General features: G+C 33.2%; 2 protein-coding genes across 2 annotated transcripts; both read left to right on the top strand.

Annotated features, from left to right (window-relative positions):
- The first annotated feature begins 2644 nt into the window (after window positions 1-2644).
- On the top strand, window positions 2645-13735 carry LOC111043290 (CLIP domain-containing serine protease 2). Its single transcript, XM_039426660.1, is given in 8 exon segments — window positions 2645-2794; window positions 3172-3315; window positions 6736-6820; window positions 7863-8050; window positions 9992-10090; window positions 10440-10493; window positions 10496-10673; window positions 13438-13735. Coding segments are annotated over 8 exon segments (963 nt in total). The 5' UTR covers window positions 2645-2733; the 3' UTR covers window positions 13592-13735.
- Window positions 13736-15111: 1376 nt separating this feature from the next.
- Window positions 15112-25750, top strand: LOC111060912 (phenoloxidase-activating factor 3-like). Its single transcript, XM_039426665.1, has 7 exons — window positions 15112-15259; window positions 16405-16548; window positions 16815-16899; window positions 17366-17553; window positions 18526-18624; window positions 23596-23827; window positions 24949-25750. Exons 1-7 carry the CDS (start codon window positions 15199-15201, stop codon window positions 25070-25072), a joined length of 933 nt encoding a protein of 310 aa, XP_039282599.1. The 5' UTR covers window positions 15112-15198; the 3' UTR covers window positions 25073-25750.
- The last annotated feature ends 43 nt before the right edge of the window (window positions 25751-25793 follow it).

The following is a 25793-nucleotide window of genomic DNA, read 5'->3' as shown; positions in this document are numbered from 1 at the left end:
TATGGAAATTGAGAAAATTCAACCATGTCAAGTCTTTCTTTTGCTTGAGTTTTCCCTATATTATCATTGTGTATAATTTACAGCATTCAATGATAATGAACCAAATTCACATCTCAAAAATAGTATGAATATTGATGGTTGATCCAATTCCTAGTAAAAAAGTGAGTAAATTTGTATGGCTTTTGTTGATGGGAAGTCCCTTGCGAGAAATTCCTAGTATGTATCTCTATCTCTGAGATGAAATATTGCGAACGTGGCTCAAAAAGATAAGCAGACAGATAGAATGACACGTCAACCGTTGGAAAATTCTGACAAGAGTTATTGAAAGATGTTCTTTTTATTTGTTTTCTCTTTTCCTGTGACTCTTTTGCTTTATTATCAGATTCTTTCGGTCACCATTCACCACCTATTTTATCACTCACTATTTTTCACTCGATGTACAACATTCTTCTTCTCCAATCCTTCCTTATTCCTATCACTATCTTCTTGTTTAATTTGTCAATTGGTTTTCTTCCTGTCAACTTTAGCATCTCTCTTCTCTTCAAATCCCTCTCACCATCTCACTCACTCTCAATCTCTCACTCTCTCTTTCTCTATCTCCAACTCCATCTCTCAATCTCAATTTCTCACTCACACTCTCTCTCTCTCTCTCAATTTCTCTCTCTCACTCTCTCTGTCTCTCTCCCCTTCTTTCTCTCACTAAAACTCCCTCTCCCTCTCTTCACTCATGACTCACGGACTTTATCTCTACACTTCTTCTGAATTTGCTTTTCCATTTCTTCCATCGAATGATTCAACTGTCTCAAAAAAATGAGGAAGGTAAGTGACATCGTGTGACAACTCAGCAGACCAGAAAATAATGACAACTAGACAAAGAGAGCATTATACTGCAGTGGAAGAATCATATAGAATTTATGTAGACACTGTCGATAAGGAAGGTGTGATGCATGTAATGTAGATGGAGAAGAGGAAGAAAAAGAAGAAGAAGAAGAAGAAGAGAAGAAGAAGAAGAAGAAGAAGAAGGAGAAGAAGAAGAAGAAGAAGAAGAAGGAGGAGGAGGAGAAGAAGAAAAGTTTGAGTTTTTGGCAGTTGCAAAAATATAAGTGCAGGTATGATAGGATATAGCGCAGGCTTGTCAGCCTCTTCCCGCTTCTGTCGTAAACTGCCATCTGCCAGCAGAAAACTAACGATGAAAGAGAGAGACAGAAGACAGAAGATTAGGACTGAGGAAAGAATGAAAGTGAGAAAGGAGAAGGAAAATAAGTTACGTCGCCATGGTAACAAACAAACAATCGATACACTCAGATTTGAAGTTATGTATTTCCTGTGATCGTCGCAGTGACTGGTGGTAGACGGTGATAAAAGATGGAATAAACCGATATGTCGTGATAGAAAAAGGAAAAAAGAGAAAGACGATCGACTTGGTGAGGGAATTGAGAGAAGGCTGATGAGGAAGAAGGATGAGAATAAAGATTGAGAAGCAAAGGTTAGAAGGAGTGAATGGAAGGTGTTGAAGAGCAATTAAATGAAAGAATATAAAAATTCCGAATACTGCAAATTTCAAGTTTCAGAATAAATTCCTGTATTATGAAACTATTCATAATATAAAAGTTAATTCCAATTTTAGTCGATTTTATTATTCTGTCGAATAATGTATTCTGCTGAATGTATTTGAGATCAATATTCCAAAACTTCAACACAGAAACATTTCGAATTCAACAGGCACAAGTTGATTCCTACTTCAATTTTCAAATCAATTATGAAATTGAGCTGTATATTCAACGATGAAAACAACTAAGCTCTTGAAATGAATCAATAGCACGGAAAATTGAAAATAATTTAAATCATAAAATAATAAGCGCAAAAATCATAAACTTATTTTAATTTCATCTAAAACTCTCTTGAAAGTTGACTACAGTGAATCATAAAATATATCATAATACAATTATTATGACAGTTCATAATTGAATTACAATGTATGATTCATAAATATTGACTTGATGAGAACTCGTATCATCATCATCACATTTTTCATGATTTATACTGACATTAGTTGAGTTCTCTGGAATTAACATTATAAATCAATTGAAATTATTATACATTGATGGCAAGTAAGTTGGTGCATTAAGAATTGAGTATAGAATGTATAGATTTCATACTGGCGTATACATTTCATACAATGTGTACATTCTTTACTCAAGATCTCTCTCTATACATTGAGGTATTGACAGAAAAAAGTGAGTCACTTCCTAGGTTTATTCATGTATTATTGTGTTCTCAGCGCTATTATAATTATTTTTGAGAGATAGAGAATTAATATTTGTGAATGTGGAATCAATTGGGTACAATTGAGTCGGAAAAATGTTTGATACAGTGTTTCAAAATGAATTATTTCCATTTCAGATTCGAAATAGATCTTCTATTTGTTATGGAGTTGCATTGATGTGCTCTGAAGTGTATTTTATTGATAACGTTTTCACTAGCGTAAAATTATAATTTCATGAATTAAGTTAGTGAGAAATCTTAGTTCATAATTGAATCTTCATTGATCTTTTATCAAATTCACAAATTTCATCGATTACTCACTCCATTCATTTTCTGAAATGTAACATGACTGTATCTTTCCGAATAATTGTTTTCAAGGTCATCACATTTCCAATTATCATTATTCTAAAGTAAGTCTCTCATTTCTTAGTATACATAAATTATCTCATATTCTTATAACAGCATTGAATGGCCACTTTCTTCGTGTTATTTCTCATACTACCGATCCATTTCATTGAATGCAGTAGATGTAAGACAGTTTTATTCTATTAACTATAGTTTATCTTATTAAATTCATTATTTATCAATGGTTTCAGTAATTATCATGTAACTCAACTGTTTTCTGAATCAAACTTGTGAGAGAGCTGTACTGAAATGTAAAAATTTAATCGTACAAATGACGTGGAAGTTAACCACGGTTGCTCACTTTTGTTTATATTTTCGTGTGATTTTGAAAATTATCAACAACATTCTTTGTATTGTAAACAACGATGTGTTATGTTTTGTAGTGATATCACTTTGTACTGTACAGAATTATCAATTTGTATAGTTTTGTGATTTCAAAAATTATCTATAACTTTGATCTCATGTATTTATTTTCATTGATAAATTGTGTGTTTTTCTAAGTTGACCCCACAACCCATCGTGGCTGGCCCTTGATTAATGATAGAAAATGTGGAATCCGAACTCAGATAAAAACAGATGGTGGAAAGTATGCAACCATAGGAGAGTTTCCTTGGCTTGTTGAATTCATCTTCACATTAAAAAAAGGTAATATATATTCCCAACAATTATAATTATCATAGAAACTACAATATAGTTGAAGAACGAATTTTAGCTTATAATAATTTCATTTTTAATTTGAATTGGTCACTTATTTCTTGAGAAATATTTTATAAGAATGACATGAGAATGTAATGTGACTACATCTTTCTGACCTTAAGCTAGCTCGAAGCTCCAAACAGCTTTTATAGAGCTTCATGAATTGAGAAGACACCACCGTCTCCAGTACAATTCACCACAATGGAATGTGGTGTGGAATACAATTCACCACAATGGAATGTGGTGTGGAATACAATTCACCACAATGGTGTGGAATACTCAACTATTTCAATAATCTGAAACATATTCTTCTTCAATAGATAAAATTTGAAAAGTTTTCTCCATGTAAATTTCAATGATGATTGAAATTACAGTTGTTATCCAATTGCATATGCCTGGAAAAATATGATGATTATGAATACGAAGAGCTACTGTGATTAATATGAATAAAATGGAATAGGTATCATTTTTCATGAATCACCTTTTACTTCTTCTTACAAAACAGTAAACTTTTTCAAATTATGATATCATCAAGAATTCATCAATAGCCTGAATAATTATATTCATGAATCAAAGATTCAATAATTCATTTTTTATGAATCACCTTTTACTTCTTACAAAACAATAAACTTTTTGAAAGTATCATGAGATCATCAAGAAGTCATCAAAAGTCTAAATCATATTATTCATGAATGAATATTCAATAGATCATGCAAAGTATAAAGTGATGATAAAATATTGTACAGAGAAACTGAGATAGATACTAGTACTGTATTGATACTCTCAGGTAAGAGCTACTTGTAGATATTCTCATAAGCTTCCATGCAGCCTATCATCCTTGAAGGCTGATAAATTTGTAGACAATATGAATATATATCATATATACAAATCCAAAATTAGGAATATACATCGAAATTTGCTTAACGGAAAGCAACTGAATAATAGCAACACAACGGAATCTCGAGTTGCTCTCTCATAACTTACAAACATAGTTTGATGATTGTGTTCGAAGTGAGGTGGTAGCAAGATGGCCAGAAAATGATGTGGAACTTATTTTTTGGAGATCCTCTCTCAATTCATCTTCCCACCTTATTCTCGGCCTTCCTATCTTTCTTCTTGAATGTAGTCTCTCCCTGAATATTATTCTAGCATTCTGTTTTCGTTCATTCTACAGATTGTCCAAACCATCAAAGCCGCTTGTCCTTTATAAATTTTACAATATTTCGGCCTTTTATCAACCCCTCGAGCTCTGAATTAGTTCTTCTCCTCCACTCCTCTCCTTCTTTAACTGGACCATGAATCTTTCTTGGGATTTTCCTTTCAAGAACGCCTAAATAGTTTTTGTCTTCTTTTGATAACGTCCAAGATTCACAGCCGTACGTTACAAGAGGTCGAATTAGGCTCTCATATATCTTAAGTTTCGTGTTTCTACATAAATGAGCCTGTTCTTTAAAAGTTCCATGTTACTGAAGTATGCTCTATTTCCAGCCAATACTCTTTGTTTTATGCTGTAAACCATCTTGTTCTCGTTATTCAGTTCAACCCCCAAGTAGCTGAAGTTCCTTACACCTTGAAAGATTTTATTTCCAATTCGGAGGTTTTGTGGAACTCTCCTTGCTTGACTCCTTGATATTTTCATATACCTCGTTTTACTTTCATTCACTAACAAGCCAATCTTATCCGCCTCTCTTTCTAGCAACAAATACGTTTCCTGCAAGACATCTGTCCTTCTTGCAATTATTGCTACATCGGACGCATATGCACAGACTTGATACATTCGGTGGAAAATATTTCCCCTGTCTAATCCTTCAATAGCTCCATGCAATGCTATATTGAATAGGATTGCAGATAGTCCATCGCCTTGTTTGACACCTGTGTTAAATTCAAAAGTGCTGCTCCTTCTATTTCCAATATTTTGACCATTGCTGCAGTCCTACTCATTGTCATTTTCACTTCGATCACCCTTTTCACACTTCGATCTCATGTATTTATTTTCATTGATAAATTGTGTGTTTTTCTAAGTTGACCCCACAACCCATCGTGGCTGGCCCTTGATAAATGATAGAAAATGTGGAATCCCAACTCAGCTAAAAACAGATGGTGGAAAGTATGCAACCATAGGAGAGTTTCCTTGGCTTGTTGAATTCATCTTCACATTAAAAAAAGGTAATATATCATTTCCATCAATTATAATTCTCATAGCAACTACAATATAGTTGAAGAACGATTTTCAGCTTACAATAATTTGAATTTGTCATTTATTTCTTGAGAAATATTTTATAAGATGACATGAGAATGTATGTAACTACATCTTTCTAACCTTGAGCTAGCTCAAAGCTCCAAACAGCTTTTATAGAGCTTCATGAATTGAGAAGACACCACCGTCTCCAGTACAATTCACCACAATGGAATGTGGTGTGGAATACAATTCACCACAATGGTGTGGAATACTCAACTATTTCAATAATTTGAAACATATTCTTCTTCAATAGATAAAATTTGATAAGTTTTCTCCATGTGGATTCCAATGATGATTAAAATTCCAGTTGTTATCCAATTGCATATGCCTGAATATGATTATTATGAATACGAAGAGCTACTGTCATTAATATAAATAAAATGAAATAGGTACCCTCTTCCATGAATCACCTTTGACTTCTTACAAAACAATAAACTTTTTTAAATTATGAAATCATTAAGAATTCATCGAAAGCCTGAATAATTATATTCATGAATAAATATTCAATAATTCATTTTTCATGAATCACCTTTTACTTCATACAAAACAATAAACTTTTTGAAATTATCATGAAATCATCAAGAAGTCATCAAAAGTCTAAATAATATCATTCATGAATAGATCATGCAAAGTATAAGTATATTATTCATGGAGAAATATCATATCAATAGATCATGCAAAGTATAAATTGGTGATAAAATATTGTACAGAGAAACTGAGATAGTAGGTATTGAGATAGATACTAGTATTGTATTGATACTCTCAGGTAAGAGCTACTTGTAGATATTCTCATAAGCTTCCATGCAGCCTATCATCCTTGAAGGCTGATAAATTTGTAGACAATATGAATATATATCATATATACAAATCCAAAATTAGGAATATACATCGAAATTTGCTTAACGGAAAGCAACTGAATAATAGCAACACAACGGAATCTCGAGTTGCTCTCTCATAACTTACAAACATAGTTTGATGATTGTGTTCGAAGTGAGGTGGTAGCAAGATGGCCAGAAAATGATGTGGAACTTATTGATTTGTTGGAAAAATTCTTTTGCGTTGCTATCACCAGGATGCTCTCTGTATGTGAGCTGCCGAATAAGTGGTTTTTCAAATTCATTTATTTTCAGGGAATGTAACAGGTTTCTGCACAGCGACAATAATCAGTGATCAGTTTGTCCTGTTACCAGCATATTGCCGATACAAGGAACCTCAGTGAGTTGAATCAAATGTGGATGTCACAAAAGCTTATATAATGCCGGGTCTACACGACAACGATATTAGCGCAAACCTGGCAGGTTTGCGTCGTGTAGACGGGAGATCGTTGTAAATTTCTGAGGTTTCAAGATTTCTGCTTTCTTCGATCAATCTCAGCCAGGTTTGCGTCAATTTTTCTAAGAAACTATTATGTCTCATCTAACCTTCAAAACCTAAATAGCTTCAAAATGAAGCTAAAGAATTCGCGATTTCAGATTCGGATTCAGCACCCTCAAATTGAATATGTGCGAGGTCAATTCTCAAAAATACTCAAAAACAAGCAATATTTTTTAATTGATAATAATTATCTTATTTACTCTATAGTAATGTAATAGATATAGTTATTCACTCTTCACTTGATGAACAGTATTCTTGATTATTATTATTGAGGAGAAGGAGGAGAAGTGTGAGGAGGAGAGGAGGAGAAAGAGAAGGAGGAGGATGAGTTGGAGGAGGAGGAGGAGGAGGAGGAGCCTTGAGTTACCATTCATGTCAAGTTTGTAAATACTTCAAAGAATTCATATAGAATTTATATATGGTTTTGTATATATTACAGGTTTGTGTTAAAGTTGGTGTCATGTGAACAGAGGTTTGAGCAAACTTGGCTCAAAACCAGATTTGCGTAGATCTGGCTTTGAGCCAAGTTTGCGCAAGTATCGTTCACGTGTAGACCCGGCGTAATTAATATTATATTCTAACGAAAAATGTCTCATCTTTCAATGATAGATCCTCTTATGTTTATTGTTGGGATTCCCTTATGTTGGGAACTGATGACACCAAATATAATGTGATATCCACAGTTCAAAGAAGCACCTTGATATATGTGTAATTAATTCCTCATATGTTTTGCACCAACACAAAGGTCGTTAGTCCAAGAGAGGCTTCTTCTGTCTATTAAAATATATGAGATCCACTTCGTGCAAGAGTGCAGCAGTTACATACTCATGCAACAACTGTTGCATAAACTCTCGTTATTGATAGCAGTTTCTGTTTTTTACAGCCCATCAAAAATAATTGTTGGTAGTGTGGATAGGAATAAGGATGTAGACTGCGACACAAAAAGTAATATCTGTGAGCCGCCAATGAAAGAGTACGGAGTAGAAAAGTTTTTTCGTTCAAATGATGCATACTCCACAGATGTCAGTAGTATTGGTCTGGTGAAAATTCAAGGCAAATTCGAATTCAATGGTATGTCTAGAGTGTGATATGTATTTGTATGAATATGAGTAGAATCAGTACATTGCACGTATTGGATTATTGTTGTATTTGTCAAGCTAGACTCTATTTGGTTTCTGTATATGTATTTATGAGTGTGAATAAATTTGAAATTTGAATTGTTACGGGTTTCTACTGAAATAAAACACTTGAGGCGATTTATACTAATTAGATTTATTACTTACAAAACTATAACACACGGAGGTAAACTAGTAGCAACTATAAACTGATCACCACCTAATAAATTACACAGAATTATCACAACTAAATTAGTTATTATTTATATTGAATTAGACTAAATTAATTTTAATCTGAACTCATTCATATTGAAATATTATATCGAAAGATTGGTCATACATTTGTCAAGAAAGATGGGTCAATCTTATTTATATTGAATGAGAATAGATTTTTAACAATTATTTTTATAGTTTTAATGCTATAAATTCACATTCAGTAATAAATGTTATACTCACAAGTGATTATAGTTATTAAATATAACTATAAAAATTGTTATATATTAATAACATTGTTAAAAATAACAATTTTTCAATTAATCTTTTAATTGATTAAAAATAGCTGACACCAGCAATAATAAACTTTATAAGCAACTACAAAAGTTTATTATCACTTTATCACTAGTCTGTCACAATGAGAAAAAACGAACACTCCGCTGTAGTTTCTTAACTGACCCGCCAACAGCAACACGCGCCATTTATATTGGCTCTATAGAACAATCGAGAAGGATCTTGAGGTGTAGAACACTCCCGACTAATCACAGTGATTCGAAGGTTCTGGAACGCGCTTGTCATTGGTCGATGTCTCCCTGCACCAAGATGAACTCACGGGAATGATCTGGAACGATCCAGAAGCCCCCCCTGCCACCTCTGTGGTGTTTACTGGAATCCCCTCGCCACCTGCCTTTATTGATAAGAAGTATTGTAAAGCTGCGTACACATATTCGCGCTTCCAACCCGCACCGAGCATGCTCCTCCCTCGTACCGCCCTCGTACCGCCCTCGTACCACCATCGAACCACAGTCGCTCCGCCCACACACCCATCATGAACGTTACGGAAGATGTTAGATCATCAATCGCTCTGCTGGAGTGACGGTTGCGGAGCAGAGCGAAAGTCTGTACGCACCTTAAGAATATAGGTGATAGTCTATGGTTGATCTCCTTTCTGAGTGATGTGAGCACAAATAATATAAACAAGAATCCAAAGAAATTGAAGAGATACTACAAGTAAATGATTGTTCGCAAATTTATGCAATGTTTTCACATATTTAAATCTTTTAAAATGATCTTTCCCCGCCACTCCTTTGATTTATTCTTCTGCCCTGGGCTATAGTCTGGGCTTTATTGACTGATTGATTCTTTATCACAAATGATTCTCTATGACAAATGACAATGTATTGCCAGGTCTTGCATGACCCGTTGCATACTAACACTACATTATAATGGAAACAAAAATGAACAATTAACATATTCAGAACGGAAATAAATATGTAGATGAGTGTATAACTTTTGGAAACAAAGAGTAGAACCTATTTGTTTACAGAATAGAAATGAGAATACACATGAAATTCTGGCTTAAACCAATATGGATAAAACTCTGCTTTTAACTCCTGTAGATCTCTCACAATACTTACCTCCTACACTGTTTAAAGCTATGAAAATAATACTATTAGTATTATAAATCCAATATTTTTCATTGAAATACAATCAAATATTTGAAAATATATTCTTGAATCTCTCACAAACGTATTGAGTGTATAATGTATATAGGCTTAGAAGGGAAATCGTGATGTTGTCCATATATATTTTATTCATTATATTTATTATTATATTTATTTTTATATTTATACTTATATTCATTCATATAAGTTTTTGAATGGAATGAAACTCCTATTTGCAGATTTCGTTGCTCCTATTTGCTTGGAGTATGGAGAGGTCCTCTATAAAGACTACACTGGCACTAAGGCTGAGTTCGCAGGTTGGAATAACAACATAAATGGTGACGAATCAACAAAATAATTTTATTGAATCTCAGAACAATTTTGGAGCTAAGTATTGGCAATATTGACTCCGAATCTGTCGTATTTTCGTTTCAAAATGCTCAAAAATAGAAGTTTTCTCTTACTTATTCATTTACAACTATTGCATGATCAACTTTATATTATACTCTCATCTAATCTCTTCTTTCTCTTATTTATTCACCTTGATACAAAGGCTAGAATCAACTACAGAAGAGGTAGCCTTCCTCAATAATTTTTTGATGTAGATTGATTCAACTAATGAATATCTTCGCATTATTGTTATGTTATTTTTGAGAAGGAAATAAATCATTTTATTCATTTTCACAGACCCAGACGTCAAGCCAGACCCTTCTTCGTCTGTGCTCCTAAAGATGACACTGCCATCCAAAACGAGAGCGTTTGCATAGATTCGATCAACTACATTCTTGGCCCTCGCACTGATCGGAAAATTGACATAGAGTCGTTTGTTTGCGCTGGAGGTATGCAAGGTCAACACATTTCCCCATGGGACACTGGTGGTGTTCTAGCGGTATCTCAATTGGTTGCTGGCGATATACCTAGGTAATTTCACTGTACACTTTGATGTAAAAGGTTTGATATTGTCTAACCACTCATTCATTGGGAAAATGTGAGATACAACAATAGTAAATAGTAGTTTGAAGCTACGATGGTGGTTTGTATCTACAATAGTTTGTAATTTCGGTTGTTGCATCATTATCAATCTCTATCGAGTTGAAAGAAAGTAAATGATTGAGTACTCTATTTTATGTAGATTATAATAAATACTGGCTTTGTAAGCAAGATGTGCCTTCACTGAATATGTAAGGGTAGGAAAATGAAAAACAAGAAAAGATCGTACAGGTTTTTGATTTAAAACAAAAAAATAATTATTGTACAAAATTAGAATTATAATTAGAATAATAATAATCAGATGAATATTTCAAGGGCTACTCGCTTTGCTGCTAGTGAGGATTCATTTGTTTGTGGTTATGAAAAATTTAAGAACAATACTCAGTAGTCACCTACCTTTATGAAAATGGCTTCCCACTTGGCATCCACTATAGATAATATTTTTATGCAACTACATAAATTGGCGGAGGTAAGAGAGAGCTTGAGAGATTGGAGTAATAGAACTCAAACATAGAACATCAGAATATGAATATTATCATAGTATGGGTGAAGCTCTACGATTGACATTGACCAATGAACTCTACTGTCATAGGCCGGTACACAACACGCCCCAGTATTTCAAATAATATGGTCATCAGAACCAATGATCAACAACCAATGAAGAGAAGCTTGGTGACTGACAAAACCAAAAGGATATTATGAGAAGAAAAATGACAGAATATACTATTTGAAAACAGTAAATAGGGTAGCATTGGGAACATATCATTTTGTTCTATGATCTACCTTTGTTTTCGTTACAAGTTTTTCTTATCGTATGATCGCCTACTGGTCGTTAGGCCTACTGGTTCTCAAATTTAGATTTGGACTCTTGATTTTATTGAGCAGGATAATGAGCTTTTATAAGTGTTGTGTATCTGCCATACGCTAAATAAATTGGCACTATAAACACACACTGTATTATGAAGTATGATGCACTCATTTATAACAAAATATCAACTTGTAATCATAAATTTTCATAGTTTCTGAGTAATTGTGAAGATGATAGGTTTATTGTGGTTGTTATCCATATTAAATAGAAAGATAATAGGAGGATTGGATATTGTAAACTACAAGAAAATAATTCACAGTTAATTTTTGAACGATCAGAATCATTACAACCAATAAAACATCATCAATCCTTTTTATTATAAATTTGTTTGACTACTTCTCATCCAATGTTTTTGTAACATTTCTCCTCGATTTCATAATTATGTTTCATTTTGTAACCCTACTAGACAACACTGAACCCACAAGGAGCTTGAAGAGAACAAAGCCCTTCGAGTTGGTGTAGAGCTAGTGAGGTGAAAAAAGTATATTAAAAAAAAGTGTAGTGAAAGAATTTAAAGTAGTGGAATTATAGATTGGAACTGTAGGCTTCACTGGAAGACTTTATCAATAAAAATAGATTACTTGAGATAAGAAATAAGAGAACAAAATTAATGTTGAGTCCCAATGACTAGTTTTAATCGAAATAATCAAACAAATTCGTAACATTCATCCATTAACATTCAATAAAAGTGCTCGGTTGTTAATATACACACGGCTGCTATTTTTTCTGGTTTCAGTTTATCTGAGATTGAAAATGAAACAGGTATCCCGATTTTAAATAAATCTGTGTTTTGACAATATCTATTCTTTTTACTTTCCTTGCCCTATTACCATAGGTAAGGAAAGTATTGCTTTCCAGAAAAATTAAGGTACCCCAATTTTTAAATTTCTATACGTTTCAAGGTCCCCTGAGTCCAAAAAAGTGTTTTTTGGGTATTGGTCTGTATGTGTGTGTGTGTGAGTGTGTGTGTGTGTGTGTGTGTGTGTGTGTGTGTGTGTGTATGAGTGTATGTGCGTCTGTGTACACGATATCTCATCTCCCAATTAACGGAATGACTTGAAATTTGGAACTTAAGGTCCTTACAATATAAGGATCCGACACGAACAATTTCGAACAAATGCAATTCAAGATGGCGGCTGAAATGGCGAAAATGTTAAAATGTTGTCAAAAACAGGGATTTTCGCGATTTTCTCAAAAAACGACTCCAACGATTTCGATTAAATTTATACCAGGAATAGTAATTGATAAGCTCTATCAACTGCCATATCTGTGAAAATTTCAGGAGCTCCGCCCCATCTATGCAAAGTTCGATTTTAGATTCCCAGTTATCAGGCTTCAGATACAAATTAAACAAAAAAATTCAAGTGGAAAAGATTGAGCATGAGAATCTCTACAATTAATGTTCAGTAACATTTCCACCTAAAATTGAAAATAAACACGAAATTCCAGAAAATGTTAGAATTTCAATTACAAAAGTTACTGTTGGCAACTGTTGATTCTATTAAATTATTCACTTGAAGAGATAGCAGACCACGTATGTCTCCAACGTTATTGTCCTGTCACTGAGCTGGCTCAGATCTTTGTTTATAAGTAGACTTGAGATGCGCGTGCACACTAGCGTCAGGTAAAAAATTTTCATAACGGCAAGGAAAATTGTGTGAGTGCGCCACACCAGATTTTTATTAAAAATTTTTCATATTGAAACAACAAAGTTAGGCTGCGAAAACTGTTTGCTTGATCAGGGTGATGGATCGAACAAAAAGAAGTTCAAATTATGTAACTTTTGTACATCTATTAATCTGAGATATTTTTCATTTTCCCTGTCAGATTCTTCGGTGTGGGAGTCAGAGTAATGAGTTCTGAAGTGGATTTCATTGCTGACGTGTTCACTCGGATCTCATACCACCTGCAATGGATAATGGATACTATCGCTAATGAGAGTGTACAACATCATATCAAACAATATCTAAGTTGTAAATGAAGAGCTATAACAACATCTCGTAACATACAATAACGAACAATTAATTGAGAAATGAATAATAAAATTAAATTCATCGAATTGAAGACTATTTATGAAACTTTCTTGACTTCAAACTTCAGTCGTGAGATTAAAGAGTGTAGTATTGATTGTTTTTTATTGAATTACCCAATAATTCTAAATTAATCTACTTGTTGTTGTGGACAAGTATGCTACAATATCGAACAATGTTTTCAGTCTAATAATGGAAAATTCCAGTTTGTTGAGGTTAATAATTGAGAAATATAAGCATTTCTAACCATTTTAGAAACTGGTTCTATTTTTGCTGTCATGTATCTATTTTTCCATAGATTTATTATATTTCAAATCCATTAATAACTTCCGTCCAATGCTCAGTCTGCTGTAGATGTGCATTATCCCAACCAATCACAGACTGTAACCTTGATAGTGATAGATATTTTTATAGACAATTCTACAATCACTAAATAATAACAGTAATAAAGTTAACAAAAGTACAGAATTTTAGAAGCATACAGTACAACATAATTAACAATATTATGTGATAATATTAAGCAAAGTAATAATAAAATGTTGGCTCTACTGGCAAAAGTAACACTTAAGCGCCAGTTGTGACATCAATTAAAAACTAATTATAAAAACCATCATAGGAAACTTGGAATCATGACTCCACAGCTCTTCGAGACTGACATGATAAATCAAGTGGAATCCGAACCCAGGAGATGGTAGACTGTCTCCTTGTGTATGAGTGTAAGTGGATGATTATAGGGAACGAGGAAAGATTATGAGATGTCAGAAATAGTTGAACTATTTCTTGAAGGACGAGTTAATCCTCTTAAGAACACTTTAACTAATTATTCCAGAGAGGATTTAGTTCAAAATAATTTTTGTACGACAAACCTTTTGAACCTTCATGCATTGTATACTTCGAATCCTTTATAATTATTATTCATTCTCTATTGATTCATACAATAAGTACATCATCAAAATGATAGGGAGAGAAAAAATATGATAACCATGTCCTATTCCTTTCCCAAATTTACATAAGGTTACACATAGTCTTGGTTACTCATAGTAAGGTAATATTACTATAGTAATATTACTATAGTAATATAGTATAGTAATGAGTAATATTACTCATAGTCTTGTAGTTGTTCACTTCACAATATTTTCAGTCCTTAATAATTATTTCCACAAAGTAGATTTTCAAATTCTATCATGATCATCATAGTCATATTCAGAATCTGTTATGAGATGATAACAGATTCAAATATTGGAAGGTTAGAATATTAAAAAGAGATAACGAGAGAATTAAATGACATAAAAATTGATAACAGCAACAACTACAATAAATATTAATAATTCTAATCAAACATTAAATTCCATAATAAAATATAACAACTATTATCGAACAAATCCTATTCTATATATTTTTCAATTATACGCACTGATGGATTATGGCTGTAAATCCAATAATTGTTTTCAGATACCGATCTCCGATTTCCAATTATATTATTCAGTCAATAAAATAAGATTATTATCCAAGCCTCTCATTTCGATCCAGTATTCTCGACTTTTCATCACGTAACAGGATGACAACTTTATCTGGGTTACTTCTTTTCCTACTGATCCATTCCATTATTTGCAGTAAATGTAAGACCGTATTATCCTATTCACTAGTTTATCTTTTGAAATATTCATTTATCCAACTATCTATGCTGTTGTGAAGGTGGTGTTTCGGTGGATATTGAATAAAACCATAGAGAAACAATAGCATAAGTAGATATCCCATGGTATTGGGCGTATATGCCACAACTTTTACTGTTATCTCAAGCTGATAGTCTACGTACTTTTCTCCTGTGAAGCTTTATGACGCTGATAAAGCGTCATACAGTGCCGTTCATACACTCTTACCTGGTCAAAACAGTAAAAATCAACAATAATAGACAGTAATCGGCTTAGGATAACAGTAAAAGTTGCGACATAAACGCCTTATACCATGGGATATCTACCTACGCTATTGTTTCTCTATTATAAAACCTACTTGATAGTGTGACTATTAAACTTGATATTGTAATCACAATTTTATCAAAACAATTTTAGATACAACAGTTCCGGTTGTTACACAATATTAATCTCTAGTAAACTGGGAGCTTGAACAATGATTGAGCAGAAGAATATACCTGCTTGGGTATAGTGTGAGTGAAGCCTTACGATTCGCCGTTAGCTGTTGACCAATGAAGTTTGAGATCGACTGGTATTGGCCTAGACTAGACACGCTCAAGTATTCCAGATATGGTCATGACTTGTGTCTAGTCTCGGCCAATGACAGTCGAGCTAAAGCGTCATTGGTCAACAATAATGACCAATTGTAGGGCTCCACTCATAGTGTATATTCTGCTACTCAATATGTATGCTTCCAGATAGATTGAAAATAGTAGATTGAAGATTGATAAAATTGATTGATAAATTGTAGATTGATAATAATTGTGTAACAACAGAAAATACCATCTCAGTTTGTTCTAGTAGATTGGTGGTTTTAACAATAGACCTATAGCGTAAAGCTATTTTTATTCAATGTATATATTAATCCATTCCTTTAGTAATATCAATGTGATTGAACCTTCTTACCTCAACATCAGACTGGGATGATATTCAGTGTCAAGATTCTGTTGTGAAGTGGATCAAGAAATATTTCTATTTTTCTCTTTTGTTTGTATTTTTGTGCAATCTCATTCAATTTTAAGAATTCAACATAATTAGTATTGATTAATTTATTTCAAAATTGCACTTTCCAGTTGACCCCGCAACTCATCGCGGCTGGCACTTGGTTAATGATAAGAAATGTGGCATACGAACCCAGCTGAGAGTAATTGGTGGGCAGGATGTGACTATAGGAGAGTTTCCTTGGGTGGTTGAATTCACAGTTACGAAAACTAAAGGTAATTAATCAAGATTTGCCAATAAACATAATTGAAATCCAGAATTGTATTAATGAATTCTAGCTCAATTATCTATTGTCTTCAGTTATGAAGACATAAATCATATAGATATTATGTACAGAGGGTTGAGAGATTCTACCAACTGCAGTAATTTAACAATGCTCGCAAATCTAGCAAACAATGCAATGCAAACAATATGAACCTTAGTGCTATTTGTATGTAAGTAGTTTGATGGTTGATATTATATTCATCATAATTTTTTTCAGAAAATATCACAGGTTTCTGCACAGGGGCGATAATAAGTGATCAGTTCGTTATCACTGCAGCACACTGTCAACCTGAAGTACCTTAGTGAGTTCAACCATATTTGCAATAAATATAATTATCATTATCACACTTAAATAATAAAATATGTATTATTCAATATGTCTCACATAATACTATTACTTTTAATTTTCCATTCAGTAATCAAAGGTTCAGAGATCCTCATTCATAGATTCAGAGAGTTCTCATGAGTTTCAGATTCCTCATAAATGGAGAGACTCTTGCAAAAGTAAAGATAGCTAATGTATCCTCAGAGTGTGTCATTTCTAATATGTATCAGATCTTCTCGTACAAACAAGAAGGTCAGTAGTTTTTCAAATCCAGGCTATATTTGTTCATCAAAATACAAAACTCACCAACTAAATATGTTTAAGAAATCTATAAAAATTTATTGAATACATAAAGTTATTGAATCAATAGCTATAGCGTTGTTTATTGAACGACTGAGAAACCGGGCATAAAACTTATAGTAATAAGTTCTGTGATTTTTCAGCACATCGAAAATAATTGTTGGTAATGTGGACAGAAATCAAGACCCAGACTGTGATGCAGAAACTAACATCTGTGCTCCCCCAATGAAAGAATATGAAGTGGACAAGTTCTTTCATCCAGATTATGTGCACTTTCCGAATGGCAGGGATATAGCTCTGGTCAAAATTCATGACAAATTCGAATTCAATGGTATGTGAAGTATACTATTTAGTATCTTCTTCCTCCTTGCCTATTAAGTATACTACTACTATATTATTTAGTAGTGTATAATCATTTATAAACCTATATTCCCTGTTTTTTCTCCAATCTGTAGCTAGAACTCTGCGACAGCTATATTATTCTCTGCTTCTTCCCCAATATAGCTAAAATTTTGCTACTACAGACTCATATTATGCTATGAACAACACTGATATAACTTATTACTACAGCATATGGGCAATAAGCACCATATCAGCTCAGTGATATAATTATTAATCAGCTGTTGGTTGAAACAATGAGTGTAATGAGTGTAATACATTATAATAAATGTAACCATGGTTCAACGTGATCCTAGATCAGTGTAAACTTTAATGCTGCATTATATTTATATAGTGTGAGAACACTTAAATCGGCATAAAGTTTCAATAATATGCAACTAATGTCATTAAGTATATCGTCATAATTCAAGATTTGATTCGTCAATAAGTTTAAAAAATACATATTATAAATATGATACATAAAATTCTAGGTAAATATGATTGTGCTAGATTTCCACATCTAGTTCTTCCAGCCATTGCAATGCATCAGGTTTCTATAGAAAACCCAATTTGAACCTTCCAGAGCCAAACCTAGCCTTTTACCTCTTAAGGTGCGTACAGATTTACGCGCCGCGAACATGAGCAATTCACTTTTAATCAGCTGATGCCAAGCTTTCTATATCTGTATCTTACCGTTTCTGTAAAAATACAGATATAGTCAGCTGATTAAAAGTGATTTGCTCATGATCGCGGCGCGTCTATCTGTACGCACCTTAACGTTTCTAACACTGTTTGGAACTATCAAATTGGAATATTATTCTTGTAATTCAAATAAATATTATACGTCAAGTTTTTTATTCTCGAAGTTTGGTTTTGTATCTCTCCATGTGGATATTTGGATAAATTATAACTAATTTTTTTGCAGATTTTGTTTCTCCTATTTGCTTGGAGCATGGCGAATTAATCTCCAAAGACTACACTGGCTCTGATGCTGAGTTTGCTGGATGGGGTCTCTTAAAAATCGGTGACAAATCCATCACAATAATTCAATAATTGAAAACAGAATCTAGTTAGATTTAGTCGTGCTATGGTTGGCTTGTTATATGATTAATTCATTCGTTCAATATTCTTCTAATTCAATTTGTTGTACTCTGTTACAAGGCTTATGTCAAAGATGCACATTATTTCTTGCATGTTCGATATAGTTAATAAGCACTTTGACTAATCGATTTGAAATTTTGGACACATTTTATTGGAACCATTCCAAAGATCTCTTGTCAGATTGTCATCAGCTTTAATTGAATGGAAAGCGTTAGGGCTGGCTACTCGTCACAAATACTGTCAGTTTATTGTGTGTCTCAACGATTGCTATACATTCTCTCTCGTTAACCATCAAGTTGAAGAATCAAATATTAAGCTCAACCATTACAATAGAGCATCAACCATTTGAGCATAAAGTGATTATACTCTGTACAAAATTACTTCTTACTTGGGATGGACATGCACAGCAGAGAGAGCTTACAGCGGGAGGGATACAGAGGCGCGATGTTGCCGTTTTGAAGCGGCCAGCGCTCTCCAACTTCTAGTGCATGTGCTCATGCTACACTTGCTTTTTTTGCTGTCTGATAGCAGTCAGACGACTGACAAATTGGCAACTGTGCTTCTACCTATGACTCTATCAATCACTGTAATTGGCTGATCTCAGTCAGACGACTGACAAATTGGCAACTACGCTTCTACCTATGACTCTATTAATCACTGTGATTGGCAGATCTCCCTCCATTTCTCTGCGCCGCATATTCCTCCAAGTCAGAAGTAATTTTGTACGGACTATAGTTCAACCATCACGTTAACGCATCAACCATCGAATTTTACCATTAGGTTGAAGCATTTTCTTCGTCTCATGATGAAAACCGTTTCATGTGCAGCATCTGCTACCGAAAAAATATATTAAGTTAATTTTCCACTGAAATTATTCAAAATCTTCGTCTGTGCTCTCATCTAACCTTATCACAGTAATTCGTTGATATAGTTCTATAGGTGTTGATACAATTCATGAATAACTTGATTATATTAATAAAATTATAACATGAAACAACTTGTTCCTCCTCTGTGTTCCAAATGCTAGAATCAACAAGCTATCTCGATAATTTAGTCATTTATTTTAATGTAAGTTATGCATATATTGGAATTTTGTAAACTCTTGCTGTCTAACCTAGAATTTACTAGGTTGAGCATACTTTTTCGAATGACTCAATAATCATTGAACTTCAATCTAATCGAAGTAAAATAACTTGAGGAAAAGCCGGCTGACGGCTTCGGCTAAGCCTGAAAATCTCTTTTTTCTTACTTTCTCGAAAGAGAACATAATACAGTATTATGTTATTTTGAATTTATTTTTCAAACAAGGTGTTTTGAGAATGAGTTTTCATTCTCTCTTTCTCTATTATTCAAATCATGTTAATAAAGTTATATTCTGTTCTTGAGGAAAGGATCAACGGGTTATCCAAGAACTGTTCCTATTCCGATGAATACAACACTGTAGGAAGCAAGTATATCAAAATAGAATAGCGAATAGAGTAGAATATCTTCACAAGCCTCAATAGTAAATCACAATTTCACATATAGCCTATGTCAGTCAACACAATACAATACATCACATTAAGCAAAAAAAAAAAAAAAAAATGGTGTAGAAAGTAATCTCATTCATAATCAACTTAAGCTGCGTTTACACCAAAGCTATTAATAAAATGTTGATAACTTAATCCTAATAGATTCTATTAGATTGAACATAACTTATCATACACATGATGAACATATGTGTTTGTCAAGTTCCGTTAAATCGAATAGAATCTATAAGGATCAGGTTCAAGAATTTTTTATCGTCACAAATAAAATTGCATAGACAAAAGTCACTTGACATGAATATCACAATATTGATACTAGGATCAAATACAGGTCAGATCAACTTACATTATAAAAACTCATAATATTATTGATGAGAGTCACTAGTTAAAATCTCTTCAACTGAGTAAAATGCTCTCTCCTTCAACCATTTTGTTATAATATATTTGAATCTGCTTTTTAGGTTATTAACATTTAGTTAATAACTTTGGTGTGAAAGCAGCTTTAATATTTTCTACAGACCCAGTCACCAACGAAAGCTCAGCTCATACCACGATGCAGAAGATAACATTGCCCGTCCAAAACAAGAGCGTTTGCGCACATTCAATCGACTTCATTCTGCTGTCTTCCGATATTGAACATGACAAGAACTCGTTCATTTGCGCCGGAGGGACGGCTGGTGAATACATCTTCCCAGGCGATTCAGGTGGTGTTCTGGCGGTGGCCGAAACTGTTGGTGATGATATACCCAGGTAATATTATACAGGAATATTATTAATAATTTATATTATATTATCCCAGGTATTATTCTATAATGCATTGTATAGTAAATAAAATAATATTGGTCCATACATGTACGGAATAGGAAATTCACGAATCATCTCTTTCTTGGACGACCTATCCTTCTAGGTCCATCTATTTTTCCATTCAGTGTCGCTCTTGGAAGCCTCTCATTATCCATTCTCCACACATTGCCAAGTCATCTTATTCTCTGGGCCTTGACAAATCGAACAATATTCTCACCCTGCAGTGCTTCCTCCACCTCTGCATTGCTTCTTCTCCTCCATGTATCCGCTGCTATCCTCACAATTCCTCTCTCAAACACCCTCAATGCCTCTTTGTCTTTCTTAGTCATTGTCCATGACTCAGAACCATAGCAAACAATATGTCTGATCAGAGTTTTGTAAAGCCTCATTAAATTGTACTTTTTTTACTTATACTTTTGATGTCATTGCATATTCCTTCAAGTCAGAAGTGATTTTGTAGGGACTATACTTCAACCATCACGTTAACGCATCAACCATAGAACTTTACCATTGGGTTGAAGCATTTTCCCCGTCTCATGATGAAACCGTTACATATGCAGCATCTGCTACGAAAAAATATATTAAGTTTATTTTCCACTGAAATTATTCAAAATCTTCGTCTGTGTTCTTATCTAGCCTCATCACAGTAATTCGTTGATATAATTTTATAGGTGTTGATACAATTCATAGATAACTTGATTATATTAATAAAATTATAACATGAAACAACTTGTTCCTCCTCTGTGTTCCAAAGGCTAGAATCAAAAAGCTATCTCGATAATTTAGTCATTTATTTTAATGTAAGTTATGCATTAATTAGAATTTTATAAACTCTTGCTGTCTAACCTAGAATTTACTAGGTTGAGCATACTTTTTTGAATGCCTCAATAATCATTGAACTCCAATCTAGTCAAAGTAAAATAACTTAAGGAAAAGCCGGCTGATGGCTGAAGCCTGAAAAACTCTTTTTTCTTACTTTCTCGAAAGAAAACATAGTATGTTTTTTTGAATTCATTTTTCAAACGAGGTGTTTTAGAGAATGAGTTTTCATTTTCTCTTCTTGTATTATTTGAATCATGTTAACAAAGTTCTATCCTATTCTTGAGGAAAGGATCAACGGGTTATCCAAGAACTGTTCCTATTCCGATGAATACAACACTGTAGAGAGCAAGTATATCAAAATAGAATAGCGAATAGAGTAGAATATCTTCACAAGCCTCAATAGTAAATCACAATTTCACATATAGCCTATGCCAGTCAACACAATACAATACATCACATTGAGCAAAAAAAATGGTGTAGAAAGTAATCTAATTCATGATCAACTTAAACTGAGTTTACACCAAAGCTATTAATTAAATGTTAATAACTCAATCCTAATAGATTATATTGAACATAACTTATCATACACATGATGACATATGTGTTTGTCAAGTCCCGTTAATCTAATAGAATCTATAAGGATCAGGTACAAGAATCAAGAATTTTTTATTGTCACAAACAAAATTGCATAGACAAAAGTCACTTGACATAAATATCACAATATTAATACTAGGGTCAAGTACAGGTCAGATTAACTTACATTATAAAAACTCATAATATTATGGATGAGAGTCACTAGTTAAAATCTCTTCAACTGAGTAAAATGCTCTCTCCTTCAACCATTTTACTCTCCTTGCCCTATTACCATAGGTAAGGAAAGAATTGCTTTCCGAAAAAAATTAAGGTACCCCAATTTCTAAATTTCTATACGTTTCAAGGTCCCCTGAGTTTAAAAAACTGGTTTTTGGGTATTGGTCTGTATGTGTGTGTGTGTGTGTGTGTATATGAGTGTATGTGCGTCTGTGTACACGATATCTCTCCCAGTTAACGGAATGACTTGAAATTGGAACTTAAGGTCCTTCCACTATAAGGATCCGACACGAACAATTTCGATCAAATGCAATTCAAGATGGCGGCTAAAATGGCGAAAATGTTGTCAAAAACAGGGTTTTTCGTGATTTCTCGGAAACGGCTCCAACGATTTTGATCAAATTCATACCTAAAATAGTCATCGATAAGCTCTATCAACTGCCACAAGTCCCATATCCGTAAAAATTTCAGGAGCTCCGCCCCATCAATGCAGATAGATTCCCAATTATCAGGCTTCAGATACAATTGAAACAAAGAAAATCAAGTGGAGTAGATTGAGCATGAAAATCTCTACAATTAATGTTCAGTAACATTTTCACCTAAATTGAAAATAAGCTTTAAATTCGAGAAAATGTGATTATTCAATTGCAAATTATTGTTGATTCTATTAAATCATTCACTATGAAGAGATAGCAGACCTCATGTGTGTCTCCAGCGTTATTGCCCTGTCACCAGCTGACTCAAATATTTGAATAGTAGACTTGAGATACGCGGGAACACTAGCGTCAGTGATCAATTTTCATAACGGCAAGGAAAGTTGTGTGAGTGAGCCACACCAGATTTTTGTTATAATATATTTGAATTTGCTTTTTTAGGTTATTAACATTTTGTTGATAACTTTGTTGTAAACGTAGCTTCAACATTTTCTACAGACCCAGTCACCAACGAAAGCTCAGCTCATACCACGATGCAGAAGATAACATTGCCTGTCCAAAACAAGAGCGTTTGCGCACATTCAATCGACTTCATTCTGCTGTCTTCCGATATTGAACATGACAAGGACTCGTTCATATGTGCTGGAGGGACGGCTGGTGAATACATCTTCCCAGGCGATTCAGGTGGTGTTCTGGCGGTGGCCGAAACTGTTGGTGATGATATACCCAGGTAATATTATACAGGAATATTATTAATAATTTATATTATATTATCCCAGGTATTATTCTATAATGCATTGTATAGTAAATAAAATAATATTGGTCTATACATGTACGGAATAGGAAATAATTCACGAATCATCACGTTTGAACTACTGAACTGATTAACTTGAGATTTAGCATGAACATTACCAAGGATGGGTTGAAGGCCTATTTTTATTTTTAAAATTTATTTTAAAAAATTTCGATTGAAATTTTTTTCAATAATAAAAACAAATTTATTCAGTTTTTGATGCAAAGTTCATGTAGGATGAGAGCCTGATAAAATAGTTGATCCATTGTAAATTGATCACATTATGTTCATCAGTATCAATATCAGCAAGGAACTATAAAACTAAATTCAATCTATTTATGCTTAAAACAGAACATTTCTGGGCACGGGTAACCTGCTAATCTATATTAAGGAAAACTTGAAGAACTCCAGTATTACGCAATTAAATCAGTTAACTTTGTTCTTTCTTCGTTTGTCCCTGATCTTGTTGAAGTACTAGGTAGATCAAAAACTTCGAGTTTGATACAAAAGTGGTGTTGAATAGGATGGTTTCAAAACTGAAAGCAACTGCCAAAAGCTGAGGCTTCTTCTTCATCATCATCTTCATGGATTATTTCATAAATTGAAATTACCAAATAACTCAAAATTGATCATTGTTTCGAAGCGGAGATTTGAAAACAATTTCAACAGCTTATTACAGAAAGCTCCTGGAAACTTCAAACTTAATATTTCCAGTATCACTCGGATTAATATTTAGTGGAATGTAACAACATCAACGTTATACAATATTTTTCTTCTTCTTCTTCTTCTTCTTCTTCTTCTTCTTCTGCTTCTTCTTCTTCTTCTTCTTCTTCTTCTTCTCTTCTTCTTCTTCTTCTTCTTCTTCTTCTTCTTCTTCTTCTTCTCTTCTTCTTCTTCTTCTTCTTCTTCTTCTTCTTCTTCTTCTTCTTCTTCTTCTTCTTCTTCATCTTTTTCTTCTTCCCTCGATCTCTTCACCCAATTAATCGAACTTATAAATCTTATCTCGAATTTTTTGATCTAAAATTTCTCTAATAATTTTTTATGTCTCTCATTATCAGGTTCTATGGTCTAGGAGTTGCAGCAATGTGTTCTGAAGTACCTCTCATAGCTGATGTGTTCACCAAGATCTCATACTACATGGAATGGATCATGGATACTATCGCTAATGAGAGTAAAATCTAATAATATTGATGATCACTTCAAAAATAAATAATGAGCTTCCTGGATAATTAATGTTCTATCAATAGAAAATTTCTGTCCCAATTGAGTCAGGATACAAAGCGAATAATAAAGTGTTCTAAATAAATCATTTCAATCCCAATTCCAAATAGATGATAAGTATCAAGAGAACAATTATCACATGTTTTTAATTAATGGTTTGATTCTCAATAATCATTATAATTTGTTTCTGTATAATCGTCGAAACTTTTTTTTTCATTTCATTTCATTTTATTATTTGCTGTGTTAATTTTTTCCGCTATCTAAAATTGTGTTTAAATTTTCTGTAATGTATATTTTTCAGGAAGACTTTTCGTAAAAACTTTTCATTTCTTTCAATATTTGTAGTGAATATTTCATTTTCAATTGTTTTACTTGTATTATGTGTTAAGAGCGCAATTATGGGTTATTATCCTTGTGTTATCATTATGTATCTCAAATAAAGAAATACCAAAGAAATTTAAGATCTTTTTAAAAAATCTCATATTTGATATGAAGTTTCAGTGATGTGCTCTAAAGTGTCTTCATTGCTGACATCTTCACTTGCGTGAAATGATAATTTCATGAATCAAATCAGTGAAAAATCTTTTACTGTAATGAAACCTTTTATGATCTACAATAAACTTTACAGTTGCAATTGAATAATCTTATTTTCTCTAATTTCGAGCTTATTTTCAATTCTAGG

The sequence above is a fragment of the Nilaparvata lugens genome, chromosome 4, assembly GCF_014356525.2.
Source record: "Nilaparvata lugens isolate BPH chromosome 4, ASM1435652v1, whole genome shotgun sequence".
Classification (NCBI taxonomy): domain Eukaryota; kingdom Metazoa; phylum Arthropoda; class Insecta; order Hemiptera; family Delphacidae; genus Nilaparvata; species Nilaparvata lugens.
Note: the sequence above shows the minus strand (reverse complement) of the source record. Positions and strands in the feature narration are given on the sequence as shown.